Source organism: Salmo salar, chromosome 25 (genome assembly GCF_965601325.2).
Source record: "Salmo salar chromosome 25, fSalSal1, whole genome shotgun sequence".
Lineage (NCBI taxonomy): Eukaryota > Metazoa > Chordata > Actinopteri > Salmoniformes > Salmonidae > Salmo > Salmo salar.
In genome coordinates this window covers 42,233,676-42,249,381 of record NC_138315.1, presented here as the reverse complement: position 1 = coordinate 42,249,381, position 15,706 = coordinate 42,233,676, and the positions used below count along the sequence as shown (strand labels likewise).

General features: G+C 43.9%; 2 protein-coding genes across 7 annotated transcripts in view; one reads left to right on the top strand and one right to left on the bottom strand.

The window, feature by feature from the left end:
- Positions 1 to 1,310: 1,310 nt before the first annotated feature.
- Positions 1,311 to 6,245, top strand: LOC106586796 (large ribosomal subunit protein uL2). Of its 2 annotated transcripts, XM_014174463.3 has the most exons (6): positions 1,311 to 1,416; positions 2,448 to 2,590; positions 2,735 to 2,876; positions 4,996 to 5,214; positions 5,780 to 5,895; positions 6,056 to 6,245. In XM_014174463.3, the coding sequence occupies exons 1-6, from the start codon at positions 1,347 to 1,349 to the stop codon at positions 6,212 to 6,214; spliced, it is 849 nt and encodes a 282-aa protein (XP_014029938.3). In that variant the 5' UTR covers positions 1,311 to 1,346; the 3' UTR covers positions 6,215 to 6,245. The 2 variants fall into 2 exon arrangements, with proteins under 2 accessions (XP_014029938.3, XP_082825293.1); XM_082969167.1 differs by lacking the exon at positions 1,311 to 1,416.
- Positions 6,246 to 6,681: 436 nt separating this feature from the next.
- LOC106586795 (ubiquitin carboxyl-terminal hydrolase 9X) overlaps positions 6,682 to 15,706 on the bottom strand; it is an 81,910-nt gene continuing 72,885 nt past the window's right edge. For all 5 annotated transcript variants that reach the window (XM_082969162.1, XM_082969166.1, XM_082969164.1 and 2 more), the window contains 6 exons: positions 14,961 to 15,049; positions 14,475 to 14,631; positions 14,053 to 14,265; positions 11,537 to 11,650; positions 8,579 to 8,683; positions 6,682 to 8,398 (listed from right to left, as the gene is read on the bottom strand). In XM_082969162.1, the coding sequence (XP_082825288.1) occupies positions 8,216 to 8,398; positions 8,579 to 8,683; positions 11,537 to 11,650; positions 14,053 to 14,265; positions 14,475 to 14,631; positions 14,961 to 15,049 (861 nt within the window). In that variant the 3' untranslated portion in view covers positions 6,682 to 8,215. The remainder of the gene's footprint in view (positions 8,399 to 8,578; positions 8,684 to 11,536; positions 11,651 to 14,052; positions 14,266 to 14,474; positions 14,632 to 14,960; positions 15,050 to 15,706) is intronic.

The following is a 15,706-nucleotide window of genomic DNA, read 5'->3' as shown; positions in this document are numbered from 1 at the left end:
ACACACTGATGGCCTTTCTCCAATACCCAACTTCTGTTCCTTAGCCCAATTTACTAGTCTGGCCATCACTGGCCTCTCCATGCTTGTAAAACGTGGGCTATTCAGCATCTGAGAGTAGCATCCATAAGCATTCTGGAAGTGACATCAGCCAGTCCCGCCAACCCGCAACCTTTTGCATGGAATTATAAGTCTACCTTATCTGCATTTTGCTCAGGTGAAGTGCGTATCATAGTTAAGTAAATAATATAATATTATAAGGTAGTAAACATTTATTAAGATAGGAAATAAGGAAAGGAAGCAAGACCTTGTGCCACTTTGGCTGTATCTCAATCATATATACGATACCTCAGTGAACTCAATCAATAGTTTGAAAGGGCTCCTTTCCTTGTATCCTTCATCTGCAATTCAACACTGATCTGTAAGTGTTTGACAGGTTTAATCGTACCTATAGTAGGTTCCCCCATAGTACCCTGTCAGATCAGTACAGATAAGGAGAGGAGGAAAAAAGGCAAGAGGCTATGTAGCTTACATGGTCAAATGCGCTCTGCAGACCTCTCTCTCTTTGCTTCTCCCCTGTTCCTTCCAGTTCCTACCTCCCTTCTGTCTAGCTTAGTGATGAAGGAAAGGAGATAAGGAAAGGATCAAGGAAACCATTTTACAGTACTGAGACACATCTCTGCCAGTGAGCCTGCCCAGTAGGCCACAATCCCAGTCGGTTGGCAAGGGTGGAGCATATACGGGAGAGATCAGGTGAATCAGAGGTAATTGGCTATATGGCAGAGCTTGGCTGTGGAAGATTTATGTAATAGCAATTCACAGGGAGGAAGGGAAGTAGCGGGAGTTGGGAAGAAGGATTCTTGGCCGTGTACCTTTGCTCAGTTGTTGCATTCATCAACCAATGGTTGCGTGCCACGCCATCGACTCTGCAGTCAGGCACCAGATTGCTGTAACACATGATGTGGTTAGCTGATATGTCAATTACCTATCCAGGTGTTGTAAGATCTGGCATGCATCAGCAACATCTGAGCAGGGGAACACAATGCTAGACACACTATAAGGCCTCATAGTGAGTGAGACATCCCTGAACTTGACATCCCTGGATGCACCCTGCTCTGTGTGACCACTGTGTGTGTGGGGGGGTTTTGGGGTTAAAGTTAGGGTTAGGGAAAATAGGATTTTGAATGGGACTGAATTTTGTCTCCTCACAGGGTTAATTGTACAAGACAGTGTGTGTAGGGAAGCTTTATAAAACATAAATAGATGTCTGCTAACGATTTGCTGTCATCTGCTGGACAATCAGATTTACAGCAGAAAAAAATCACGTGCGTACTGTTCCCGTCAGACCCATGGTCTATTTCACCGGAAGAAATCGTCTAGCTCAACCTTACACTTCCTCTTTCCGTCATCGGGGTTTAGGTAGGAGAATGTTATTTTTATTCTCTTCACCGAATCCGAGTTAAATCTTATACAATATACTATCATCCACTCGAAAAAAAACGTAGAAAACGTATAATAGACACTGCTAACTATAGTCGTTGTATCATTGAAGCGACAAAATGTGATTTTTAATGCGTTTTAAATCTTAGATTGTGGTGTGTATATGGGTGCGCAGTGACATGGGCTTCTTCGTCTTGGTGAAGCGGTAATCACTAGCTGCCGGTAGCCCGGTTTTCTGGGTCTGTTATTTATTCAGACGTTCCGTATTTATTATCCACGAGCGTAGAGCAATCTACAGCCATTGCTGTATATATATATATTTTTTTAACCCAGTATTTATTTTCATGGTTAGTTTCTAGTTGCATAGTGTAGTGAGTCGACACTGAACGTTAATGGGTAACGATAGTTAGCTAGCGTTGGCATGCTAGGAAAATCCGCATGTCGGCTAGCTAACGTTAGTTGGCTGACAACTTTACAACTACATGCAAGTATTGTCCATTAACATTAATTTGTAAGTTAACAATTCCCCTTCTCGCAGAGAAGGATCCTTACTTGATATCATGGTTGGTTAGGCAGCTAGCTAAGTAATGGGTATATAACTAAACGTCAGCTGCCAATGGCAGGTATATGTAGCGAAATTGTGTGTACAACGTTACACATGCATTCATGAACGTAGCCCTCCACCTTTTACACCGCTGATACTGTTATTATCTATGCATAGTCACTAACTACCTACATGTACATATTACCTCGACTAACCGGCCCCCCCGCACATCGACTACAGGAACCCCCAGTATATAGTCTCGCTATTGTTAAGTTACTACTGTTTTTTCATTACTTTGATATTTTATTAATTATTTGTATTTTTTATAACTGCATTGTTGGTTAGGGGCTTGTAAGTAAGCGTATTCGGTGCATGTGACGATAATTTTGTCTGGGTCTGTCTCTTGAACTGTTGAACTCGGTATACTTTGATCCTGGCTGTAATTCAGTTCTTATTTTGTTTCTAGTCACAATGGGCCGTGTTATCAGGGGACAGAGGAAAGGTGCTGGCTCTGTGTTCAAAGCCCACGTGAAGCACAGAAAAGGTGCTGCTAAACTCCGACACATTGACTTTGCTGAGCGTCATGGTTACATCAAGGGAATTGTGAAGGTAATGCTCTCACAAGACATTTTTCATGCTACTGGAATATACAGTTTTCTACAACGTCCCAAGTGGAGTTTGCCATGCATTGTTTTAAGAAGTTTTGTTTAAAACTATCTGCTTTGGACCTGACTTGACCGTTGTCTCCCTCAGGATATCATCCACGACCCAGGCCGTGGTGCTCCCCTGGCCAAGGTGGCTTTCCGTGACCCCTACCGATTCAAGAAGAGGACGGAGCTGTTTATTGCTGCAGAGGGCATCCACACCGGACAGTTCATCTACTGTGGCAAGAAAGGTGAGAATGGAACTGGACATGGGGTTGATTACAGCAGTTGTCACCTCATCTAGGATATTTTTAGAACTACCTAGAATACCTTGTTACCTTAACTTCTATGGGCTACGTGGGACACACTATTCAACAGCCAGTGAAATAGCAGGGCGGCAAATTCAAAACAACAAAATGTCATAATTCAAATTTCTCAAACATACACCATTTTAAAGATACACCTCTCCTTAATCCAACCACATTGTCCGATTTCAAAAAGGCTTTACGGCGAAAGCATAAAGTTAGATTATGTAAGGACAGTGCCAACACGAGAAACCACACAGCCATTTTCCAAGCAGGAGAGGTCACAAAAAACAGAAATACAGCTAAAATTAAGCACTAACCTTTGACGATCTTCATCAGATGACACTCCTAGGACTCAATGTTACACAATACATGTATGTTTTGTTCGATAAAGTTCATATTTATATCCAAAAACAGCATTTTACATTGGCGCGTGATGTTCAGAAAATATTTTGCCTCCAATACTGCCGGTGAATCAACACAACAACTTACAATTTTTATCATAAACGTTGATAAAATATGACTGTTATTCAAAGAATTATAGATGAACATCTCCTTTATGCAACCGCTGTGACAGATGTAAAAAGCTTCACGGGGAAAGCACACTATGCAATAATCTGAGAACGGCACTCAGAAAAAGACATCAAGCAATACAGATACCCGCCATTTGAGTCATCTAAAATCATAAATAGCATTGGAAATATTGACTTACCTTTGATCTTCCAGGAATCCCAGGTCCACAAATGTTTAGTTCGATAAAGTCCATAATTTATGTCCAAATACCTCCTTGTTGTTTGCGCGTTCAGTAAGCTACTCCAAATGTAGGCAGCTCGCCGAGAATTTCACGACAAAAAGTTATATTTACGTTCGTTGAAACGTGTCAAACGTTGTAAAGCATCAATCTTTAGGGCCTTTTTAACGTAAAACTTCAGTAATATTCCAACCGGATGATTCCAATGTCTTGAAAAATGTTATGGAACACAGCTACCCCTCACTTGAACGCGTGTAATTGAGGACATGTCATTCTCTCGGTCATCAGACTCCAGGAGGTCTTGTTCGCTCTCTGTTGACCGCAAAAGCCTGAAACACGTTCCAAAGACTGTTGACATCTAGTGGAAGCCTTAGGAAGTGGAAATTGAACCCTAAGTCACTGTGTGCTGAATAGGCCCAGTCTTGGAAAAACTTCAATCCACTTCCTGGTTGGATTTTTTTCTCCGGTTTTTGCCTGCCATATGAGTTATGTTATACTCAGACATCATTCAAACAGTTTTAGAAACTTCAGTGTTTTCTATCCAAATATACTAATAATATGCATATCCTACATTCTGAGCCCGAGTAGTAGGCAGTTTAATTTGGGCACCTCATTCATCCAAACTACTCAATACTGCCCCTGGGCCCAGAAAGGTTAATAACAAAACCCCGGTCAGCTGAACATCAGTAATGTCCTGCCCTTGGGCACCTTAACCCCCTACCGTCAATGTCCAAGCCCCCGCAGAAATCTAATAGGCATTACAAAAAAAATCCATCTTTTTTGGATGGGCTGCATCTCAATCAACCGCATGCGGCATTTTGCATCTGCAGTGGAAGATGGCAGTGCTACAGCAGTTTGTCAGACCATGAGATCTAAAGAACATCTGTAGCGTCTTAACGGTTTGGCCTCTACGACCTCCACAAGCGTCACTGGACCTGTCTGAAGTTGGTAATACCGATTTGCCAACTATTGTCTGTAGCGTCCAAATGGTGTAGGCTACACATTGTGACCCCTCTAAAGTTAATCTCACAAATATGTTATGCTCTAGGACTGTCACATCTTGTCTGAAGGTAGCCTGGTACCAGTTTAGAAAAGTAGTTTAGTGTCTAAAATAATAATTTCCTGATTTTATCTCTAGGAAAGAAACTTTCTTTTGAACAATTGTTTTTTCCCCTTCAATGTATGGATCTATTAATTCAATGCGCTTCTATAGGTTAAATGCAGTAAGGCCAAATTGAATGTCATACAAAAATTAACAATCTAATTCCATATGTTAGCTTACATGCAAGGATTAATAACAATTATCTCTCTCAGCTCAGCTGAACATCGGTAATGTCTTGCCTGTGGGCACCATGCCTGAGGGAACCATCATCTGCTGTCTGGAGGAGAAGCCTGGCGACAGGGGCAAGCTGGCCAGGGCGTCTGGGAACTACGCCACGGTCATCTCCCACAACCCAGAGACCAAGAAGTCCAGGGTCAAGCTGCCCTCTGGCTCCAAGAAGGTCATCGCCTCCGCAAACAGAGCCGTTGTTGGTAAGAACATGAGATGTTTTGCTTTGTGTATATGTTGGTTAGATTTTTTTTCTCCCTAATTAATGTTGAGGTGGATGCATTTTGTACAGTATATCAGCATACTAGGCTCATTCTACTGAATTTTGTTATCAAGTCCTGTCAGCTGTTGTCAAACGTGTCGGTCTCAGAAGATTATTCTATGCGCCACTGTGCAGTGAATTCTACTAGAAGAAAAGCTGGAATGAGTAGGATATTTAAAGCATACTTAATTTTCATAATGTCAAACTTTTTTCGCTACCCAAAATGCCTTTTTAGAAATGCAAGTACAGATATTCAGACAGTGCCACTTTCTCATAAGGGTCCAATGTACAAGTGTTTGTAAAATTAACCCCTTTGTCTTGAATTGATGAAATGGAGGGAATCTGTGCACATGGACAGTTTCGCCAGAAAACAGGAAAACCAAAGAGCGTTCACTGCCTTTCAGAATATGGGTCCTACCAGTCGTGACATGGTTGCTTTCAGAACATTGGCTGGTTAGGTAATCCTGTGCTACTGTCCACCGGAGTAATGGTTCTCTCGTCAACAGGTGTGGTTGCTGGAGGTGGACGTATTGACAAGCCCATCCTGAAGGCCGGTCGTGCCTACCACAAGTACAAGGCCAAGAGGAACTCATGGCCACGTGTCCGTGGTGTAGCCATGAACGTAAGTGGACATCTCTTCTGCATATTATTTTGATGTTCTACTTATTATAAATGCTGTTAGTTTCATATTGGTGTTTGCCAAAAACAAACCAGTCAATGTTGGGGCATAGGATTCATTATTAGAACCGCTTTGCTGACTTTTTTTCCCATTCCCCCCCCAGCCTGTTGAGCATCCCTTCGGTGGTGGTAACCACCAGCATATTGGAAAACCCTCAACTATCAGGAGGGACGCACCTGCTGGTCGCAAGGTCGGTCTCATTGCTGCCCGTCGTACAGGCAGACTGCGTGGAACAAAGACCGTCTCGGAGAAGGAGAACTAGCTGTCTTGACAATAAAATATGTTCCAAGGAAGCTAACCTGTGTTGACTCTATTTGTTAGTGTTCCAGTGGAGTTGGAACCTAGAGGACTGGTTAAATTGGGTTGGAGCAGACTAATCAAACACTGCATAGTTCAGTGTTGTACTTTAAAAAAAAAAACATTTAGTTGCACCACAATGTCAAATCTAAATGGGGCCTCATCACCTGAACATTTTGGCTGGTTACTGACTAATTTACAAATACTGATGTGCCTAATTAAAGGTTGGGCAGAAGGGGAGCCTGAATATGCAAACCTACAGTTAAATGGCAAAGGTAGACTGGGAATCACAGAACTGAAATATACTAGCAACCTACTGCGAAGCATGGAATAAGGATGATCATTTGACTTCAAGCTGGGCACATTTAAAGACCCAAGTCTATTGCAAGCAGTAGCCTACATGAGATAATGTACATAGACATTTTTACCAAGTCGGTTACATGAATACAATATTCCATGTTCTTTATTTGCTAAGGGCGCAATGCTTTTATATTTCTGTGCACAAAAAACTTCAGTGAAAGTTCACATTGCGACTAGCTCCAGAATTCAACGTCACACCATGGCCAAAACAAAAGTCGGCAAAAAACAGGGTGCCGAACTCTGTACAGTCAATACCTTTAAAAATAAGACAAGGACAAATGTTCATAAATCAAATTCTATTCTTTGTGTGAAATACAAAATAAATTCTATAAAATAAGAGCAAAGTTATGGTGGGCAGAATATTTGGTATTTTAGACAAATCCCCAAAATACACACATTCAAGTTAGCAATTAAATAGTTTTACTGATGTATACCTTTAAATCCTAAAGAATTACTTAGCCCATGTTGCAACACGACTAAAACAGCCGATACGGTGTGCCCCTTCTCCAAGGAGAGAAGTCTGACGCTGTGGACCAGCCTGGTGAGCTCCATGGAAGAAGTCAGGCGTTTGTCTAAGACTATTCTCTACCAAAGAGACTGCAGAGAAAAATCAGGTTTCATACATGGTGTTCTTTCTCAAAATTCCTATAGATGAATACTAAGCACCCTATCCCACCAAAAATGGACTGGCGAATGTTTAGTTGGATTATAATAATGTGCAATTGAAAAACCACTTTTTGCATTGGGTCAATGTACAAGGGGAAGATGAGAAAAAAAAAGCCAAAAGGAATTGTCCTCTAGCTGTGGAATAAGGACAGATGTTATCACATATCTTCCCTTGAGCTACACTATTCTGGTGAGAAGCCATGCTAAACGTTACAGCATATTAACTAGAGCTTCCGAAAGGGTTTGAATTACCAAAAAAAAAAAAAGGCAACGAGTTCCAGAACAATGTTGCATCACCATTTTTTCACATCAACCAAAACACCGTAAAAGTTCACCCAACCATTCCACGTCTCACTAAAACCAACCCCAGCTCGTCAGTTGATTTGGCATGGGTCAAGAGGTTGCCAAGGAGCTTACTAATAATGTGTCCTCCTAAAGGTGAATGACTGGTAACCGTCCGATGGCAGACCAAATATCACTGCTGAGCGGTGAGGGTGATAAAACAAAAATGAGTTTTTTATCTTTTTTTTTCTTATGTCATCCATTTCTGTTTCTCGCAAGATCTCTCTCCCAACAGCAAACCTGACAAAGTTACGCTGTTGGGGGGGGTCATTTTAACAGTCAAAACATAAACACACTATGTACACCTTTTCGTCATGTTGACAAGCGTGTCAGCATCGTCAGGCCTGGGTATTCTATGTTCATTACAACACTATCCCCTCTGCAGTCAGCAGAACCCAGGGGAGAGCACCCCCCCCCAGGCAGGCAGCACAGTAGCATGAGAGACTCGAGGGGGCCTGGAGAGGAGCTGTGAAGCCTGGCCCTGCCCTGGAGACCCCAAAGAGAGAGAGAGAGTCCCGATCAGGAGATTGGTCAGTCACCTGGAGGGGAGAGGAAAGAGAGCAGGAGGCTGGAGGTACAGCAGAGGGGAGTGCTGGTGTTACTCCTTAGGCGAGGTAGGGGCCGTGGAGGTGGAGGGAACCTCCTCAGTGCTCTCCCAGTTCTCTTGTGCTCTTGGGCTGGGGTCAGGGCCTGGGGTAGAAGGGGCAGGGCCAGGGCGCTGGGGGTTGTTCATGAGCTGGGCAGCGGGGCCTGTGTATGGCTGTCCGTGGGGGGGGTTGTTCTGCGGGGGAATGAGAAAACAAAATCAGGTTTTCAGTGAAACTACTGATGTGCGATGGAACTTGACAAAATGTCTGTCATGACCAGCATGTCGGTCTTTCATTCGTTTAGAAGCCTCCGTTTACAGGGATAGTAAACAGTTACAGGATAATGCTGCCTCTACAGTATAGTGTTTGTGTACCTGCTGAAACTGTGTGGTCGTCCCAGGAGATGAGTGTGGGTAGAGGGAGGTGTCCTCTGGAGGGGAGGTGTCCTGATCTTCAGAGGCTTCCTGGTCATCGGGCTCCTGGGAAATGAAGTCCAAGATTAGCACCATTTGCATTCCCAATGCATTTTCTTCAAACTAACATTCATACACAACTCAAACCTACTGGCCTAATAGCACACCAAAGTCTCTTAATATGAACATTAGCCTATTTTAACTGAATGAGATGGAAGCGAGTGACACGCTGTGTGACGGCCTTGGATGTTGTAATATCAACTGAGGGAGGTTTAAATATAAAATAGACTTTATTATGCGAGTGGGTATTATTCTCCACAGCATGGTGGGAGACATGCTCTACTGAGATCATGTTTCCATATGTGACCAAAAGTATGGACAATGGACACCTGCTCGTCAAACGTCTCATTCCAAAATCACGGGCATTAATATGGAGTTGGTCCCCCCTTTGCTGCTAAAACAGTCTCCACTCTTCAGGGTAGAGCATTAGTGAGGTCGGGCACTGATGTTGGGCGATTAGGCCCGCAGTCAGCGTTCGAATTCATCCCAAAGGTGTTCGATGAGGTTGAGGTCAGGGCTCTGTGAAGGCCAGTCAATTTCTTCCACATTGAAGAACAATTTCTGTATGGACCTCGCTTTGTGCACGGGGGCGTTGTCATGCTGAAACAGAAAAAGGCCTTCCCCAAACTGTTGCCACAAAGTTGGAAGCGCAGAATCGTCTAGGATGTCATTGTATGCTGTAGTGTTGAGTTCCCTTCACTGGAACTAAGGGACCGATCCCAAACCATGAAAAACATCCCCAGACCATTATTCCTCCTCCACCCAACTTTACAGTTGGCACCAGCCATTTGGGCAGGTAGCGTTCGCTTGGCATCCGTCAAAACCAGATGGTGAAGAGTGATTCATCACTCCAGAGAACGCGTTTCCACTACTCCAGCCAACGTTTAAGCCAATGGCGGCGAGTTTTACAACACTCCAGCCGACGCTTGGCACTGCGCATGGTGATCTTAGGCTTGTGTGCGGCTGCTTGGCCATGGAAACCCATTTCATGAAGCTCCCGATGAACAGTTCTTGTGTCGACGTTGCTTCCAGGGGCAGTTTGGAACTCGGTAGTGAGTGTTGCAACCGAGGACAGACGATTTTTACGCACTTTAGCACTCGGCAGTCTCGTTCAGTGAGCTTGTGTGGCCTACCACTTTGCGGCTGAGCCTTTGTTGCTGCTAGACGTTTCCACTTCACAATAACAGCCTTTACAAATTAACATGGGCAGCAATTTGACGAACTGACTTGTTGGAAAGGTGGCATCCTATGTCGTTGAAAGTCACTGAGCTCTTCAGTAAGGCTATTCTTCTGCCAATAATTGTCTATAGAGGTTACATGGCTGTTTGCTCGATTTTATACACCTGTCAGCAACGAGTGTGGCTGAAATAGCCAATTCCACTATTTTAAAGGGGTGTCCACATACTTTTGTATATATAGTGTAACATCTAAGGGACGGGGCCATATACTTTCTTATAAGGTTGATATGGCCTAATTTGCTGGGGCTAATACTAGATGGAAATGCAGTTTTTCTCGAGGGATTTCTACTTTGTGTGTTCAATCCATGATAGTTCCATGGCGGTTATGCCAGCGTTACCTTTTTAGATTGGCATCTTTGTGCTGGGACAACTGGCCGTGTGTCTGTATGAGTCGGTCTGCTCATAAAGACAGACAACATCTAGAACACATTACAACATGTGACCAGACCAACTAGAAGACAGCTTGTGTGTTAGTCTAAGTGGAGGAGATAGGCTTATGTTATCATGAATCTATCATAAACCTACAATAACCTGTGGGTAAAGTAGGTGTTGCCTATTGTAAATTAACGTAGTGGTCCTAAGACATCTAGCTGTTCTTTCTCTCTAGATATTGTTAAAGAATTGGTTTTACGGTTAGTTACAATTATAACTATTCAAGGTGATGTTTCCGATTGAAACGATCAATAACAAGACGTGACCTAGTCCTGTTGACTAGAAATATATTATGAACACATGCAATTTAAATGGCTGACACACAAACCACAGGTTGCCCCTCTGTACCAACCTAGTGTCAACACAACAACATCACATGAACACACCAATAAATACACTACACATAAAACACTAGGCTAGCACTTCATCATCCACTATAGTCATGGCTAAGAGTTTTAGATCAGTTCTGTCACTATAGTTTGAGTTTGCTTTGGGGAGGTGGAACAAACAGTTTTGATTGGATAAACAGGGTTAGGTTAAGGACCAACTGAACTAAAGGGAAGCCAGGAAGTCAGTGCTGCTTAAGGTAACCAATGGGACACGGCTACTGGAAAGAGGAAATGTTTGCTCGCAGTTTGCGGGTCAGTTGGATTTTTGGCCATTTTTGGCGATGGTTCAACATTAATATTGACATGTTGGATTTTGGTGGGGTTGACTCCATATTATGGAACATCATAGGGATCTTTAATTGTCTATACTAGAATGCCCTCAGCTCTATATCCGCTGCCAAGTAGGAACCTGGAGTTGGCTGCTTTGTCAGTCACTGGATACAGAGAAAGGATGAGTCTTCAGCGGGCTATATTCCAAAGACCATGACAAGTAAAACATTTGCACCATCACCAACTGTCATCACAAAATCACTTTTGGGAGCAGAATGCAAACAGCCGAGCGGACATCTGACCATCCTGCCACTGCTATCTGTTATTGTCCAGCTTCTATGCTCCAGACTGTCAGTCTGGGTGTTGGTACTACTGCCCAGGCTATTCTTCCTGTGTCACTGTGCTAGTGAACAGACACCACTAACATAGCCCTGTATGGAACACCTAGAGAGGGGACAGACACCACTAACATAGCCCTGTATGGAACACCTAGAGAGGGGACAGAGTGGAGGAGGGTGCCAGGGGCTTACAGTGTGTTGCTGTGGTCCTGTCCCGTCCCCTGGTAAAAGCTGCTGTGGCGAGGACGATTTCCGCATGGCAGCGTCTTCTTCAGACATGGCCTCACCAGGCTTCGTTAAGTGACACTAGTTTGAAATGGCATAATTGATATCATTGCATAACATATACAAGTGTCAATAGTTAACCTTTTATTTAACTAGGCAAGTCAGTTACGAACAAATTCTTATTTACAATGACGGCCAACACTGGCCAAACCCTAACTAGGACGAAGCTGGGCCAATTGTGCGCCGCTCTATGGGAATATACTATGCTTTCAGGTGGATTTCTTCTGGCTTTTTGGTTTTTAAGTAACGTTAGCATATCATTTTTATTATATCGCCATTCATGGTAAGGATTAATAAGGCTAAACATTGTAATGTACACTGAGCTTCAGCAAAGGAGACTAACAGAAATAAAGGAATCTAGAGGAAAAAGTTAATACATAACATGTTAGCTTAAAGTTTGTATACACTACGAGGCATGTAAGCTGGAAATAACATTTTCAAAAACTCAAAAAGCCCTACCTATAGAAATAAACACAAATTCTGAACATTACAAAAATAACTAAGAAATCATATTCCAGCAGGTAACAGCTTTCTAAAAGAACTTTAGAATCTGGACTTGAGCTTTGAAAGCATTCAGTTCCAGGATATTTGATAGTATGACTACAACACTTAACGCAAAGAACTTGACACGCCAGAAGACTGAAAAAAAAACAGATGGTTAGCAGCAACGTGTTAACCATACATCACAAGGAAGAAAATAGTATAGTTTGTATTGCTGCATGAGATTCCATATAACCAACACTACTATTTAACAAATTCATTAAAACTCAGCAAAAAAAGAAATGTCCCTTTATCAGGACCCTGTCTTTCAAAGATAATTCGTAAAAATCCAAATAACTTCACAGATCTTCATTGTAAAGGGTTTAAACACTGTTTCCCATGCTTGTTCAATGAACCATAAACAATTAATGAACATGCACTTGTGGAACGGCCGCGAAGACACTAACAGCTTACAGACGGTAGGCAATTAAGGTCATAGTTATGAAAACTTAGGACACTAAAGAGGCCTTTCTACTGACTCTGAAAAACACCAAAAGAAAGATGCCCAGGGTCCCTGCTCATCTGTGTGAACGTGCCTTAGGCATACTGCAAGGAGGCATGAGGACTGCAGATGTGGCCAGGGCAACAAATTGCAATGTCCGTACTGTGAGACGCCTAAGACTGCGCTACAGTCTTAAGACTCGCAGTGGCAGACCACGTGTAGCAACACCTGCACAGGATCGGTACATCCGAACATCACAACTGCGGGACAGGTACAGGATGGCAACAACTGCCCGAGTTACACCTGGAACGCACAATCCCTCCATCAGTGCTCATCACTGTCCGCAATAGGCTGAGAAGGGCTGGACTGAGTGCTTGAAGGCCTGTTGTAAGGCAGGTCCTCACCGGCAACAACGTCACCTGTGGGCACAAACCCACCGTCGCTGGACCAGACAGGACCCACCGTCGCGATTTTGTCTCACCAGGGGTGATGGTCGGATTCGCGTTTATCATCGATGGAATGAGCATTACACCGAGGCTTGTACTCTGGAGCAGGATCGATTTGGAGATGGAGGGTCCGTCATGGTCTGGGGCGGTGTGTCACAGCATCATCGGACTGAGCTTGTTGTCATTGCAGGCAATCTCAACGCTGTGCGTTACAGGGAAGACATCCTCCTCCCTCATGTGGTACCCTTCCTGCAGGCTCATCCTGACATGACCCTCCAGCATGACATTGCCACCAGCCATACTGCTCATTCTGTGCGTGATTTCCTGCAAGACAGGAATGTCAGTGTTCTGCCATGGCCAGCGAAAAGTCCAGATCTCAATCCCATTGAGCACGTCTGGGACCTGTTGGATCGGAGGGTGGGCTTGGGCCATTCCCCCCAGAAATGTCCGGGAACTTGCAGGTGCCTTGGTGGAAGAGTGGTGTAACATCTCACAGCAAGAATTGGCGAATCTGGTGCAGTCCATGAGGAGGAGACTTAATGCAGCTGGTGGCCACACCAGATACTGACTGTTACTTTTTGACCCCCCCTTTGTTCAGGGACACATTATTCAATTCCTGTTAGTCACATGTTCAGTTTATGTCTCAGTTGTTGAATCTTATGTTCATACAAATATTTACACATGTTCAGTTTGCTGAAAATAAACGCAGTTGACAGTGAGAGGACGTTTCTTTTTTTGCTGAGTTAGTATTACAGGCAAGTTCCTTGTTTCCACATTACCTTGACTCTGTAGGCAAAAACCACCAAGGTCAGAATGGTGCATCTCTCCAAAAAGACATTATCTGAGACTATCAATACTGACCTTTCACTAATTCAACTACCACCATTTAAGTCATGCATCCATGTTAGATACGATTGTATTACCTTTGGGTTGTATGCGTGTGTCGTATATTGTGTGTGTGTGTGTGTGCGCGCATCATTTGGTGCGAGTGTTACCTCCTCGGGGCAGAGTTCGCAGGCCTTGGCCAGGGTCATACGTGCAGAGTGCGAGCGCTCCAGGAAGTACCCGTTGGAGGTCTCGTTGCTCTGGACGGGTGGAGACCAGTTGTTGTAGGTGTACTGGGGGTTCCCTGTGTAGGGTCTCCTCTCCAGCTCATCCCCCAGCCACTCCACCGCCCAGGTCCACTTACGCTTCAGATCCCCGTTACTCTATAGACAGAGAGAGACCGAGAGAGAGAGACAATTTCTAAGAGTGCTTATGAATGACTTTTTCCTTGCATTGCAATTAAGAATCCTGAAATGTGGATTTCATTTTTTTTATACTCAAACCACCGGCGGGCCAGATTTAATCGGCTCGTGAGCAGGATTGGACTTGAGTTTGACATGTGGTCTAGTGCATAGTGTTGTCTCTGTTGTACCTGTAGGATCTGGTAGGCCACAGAGCAGCTGCTGAACAGGGCCACCATGCACTTGATACACTGGTAGGCCCGTTTCTGGTAGTGGTTCTTGGAGCGCTGAATGGTGTCAAACAGGCCGTCCCTGTCGTCTGGTATACCCTTCAACACGTTGTGGATCCTACACAGACACACAGGGAGAGAGAGAGGTCAGTTACACATCAGATAGGACAGAGATGATGTTGGCTCGCAAAATAGAAAATAAGCCAGAGAGGAAACACCAACCAGTGAAACCGGCCATATTCCTGTTCCTAGAAGGCCACAGTGTGTCTGAAGAACCTGAAGAAGCTACTTGAAGTCTGATGAGTTTAAATCAGATGTGTTGGCACTAGGTTGGGACAAAACCCTGCATCCAGTGTGTGATCTTTCCCAGACCAAAGACGTGATAACGTCCTGAGTATGACGTTACCTGTGTGTCTGCCAGGCGTCTTTCCCCTGAGTGTGACGTACCTGTGTGTCTGCCAGGAGTCCTCGATGAGCAGGATCTGCAGCAGCAGGTCCAGGTAAGGCCTCAGCTCGTAGGTGTAGGAGTACGCCACCTGGGGGATAACAAAACACACATTATCAATAAGATCTAACACACAGAAATATGAAAAACACCACTTGGGAGGTAGAGGACGAGACCAAAGGCTTCTGAGATGTAGTGTTTTCTAGTGGTGTTGGCTGCCCACTGGGGTATATGGGCCTACGGTGGTTATTACCTGCCATAGCAACTCAATTGAGTATGTTGACGATTACTGGGGGTATGTTTATATATACACACAGTACTAGTCAAAAGTTTGGACACACCTACTCATTCCAGGGTTTTTGAGCCAATCAGTTGTGTTATGACAAGTTAGGGTTGATATACAGAAGATAGCCCTATTTGGTAAAAGACCAAGTCCACATTATGGCAAGAACAGCTCAAGTAAGCAAAGAGAAACGACAGTCCATCATTACTTTAAGACATGAAGGTCAATCAATTTCTTCAAGTGCAGTCGCAAAAAAACATCAAGCGATATGATGAAACTGGCTCTTATGAGGACTGCCACAGGAAAGGAAGACCTAGAGTTACCTCTGCTGCAGAGGATAAGTTCCTTAGAGTTACCAACCTCAGAAATTTCATCCCAAATAAATGCTTCACAGAGTTCAAGTAACAGACACATGTCAACATCAACTGTTCAGAGGAGCCTGCGTGAATCAGGCCTTCATGGTCG

What these genes read in the sequence shown, in the direction of transcription:
- LOC106586796 (XM_014174463.3), top strand. Translation starts at nt 1,347, where the DNA reads ATGGTCTATTTCACCGGAAGAAATCGTCTAGCTCAACCTTACACTTCC. An exon ending in CGCAAACAGAGCCGTTGTTG is followed by an intron (nt 5,215 to 5,779) that starts GTAAGAACATGA and finishes TCTCGTCAACAG; the next exon opens with GTGTGGTTGCTGGAGGTGGA. An exon ending in TCCGTGGTGTAGCCATGAAC is followed by an intron (nt 5,896 to 6,055) that starts GTAAGTGGACAT and finishes TTCCCCCCCCAG; the next exon opens with CCTGTTGAGCATCCCTTCGG.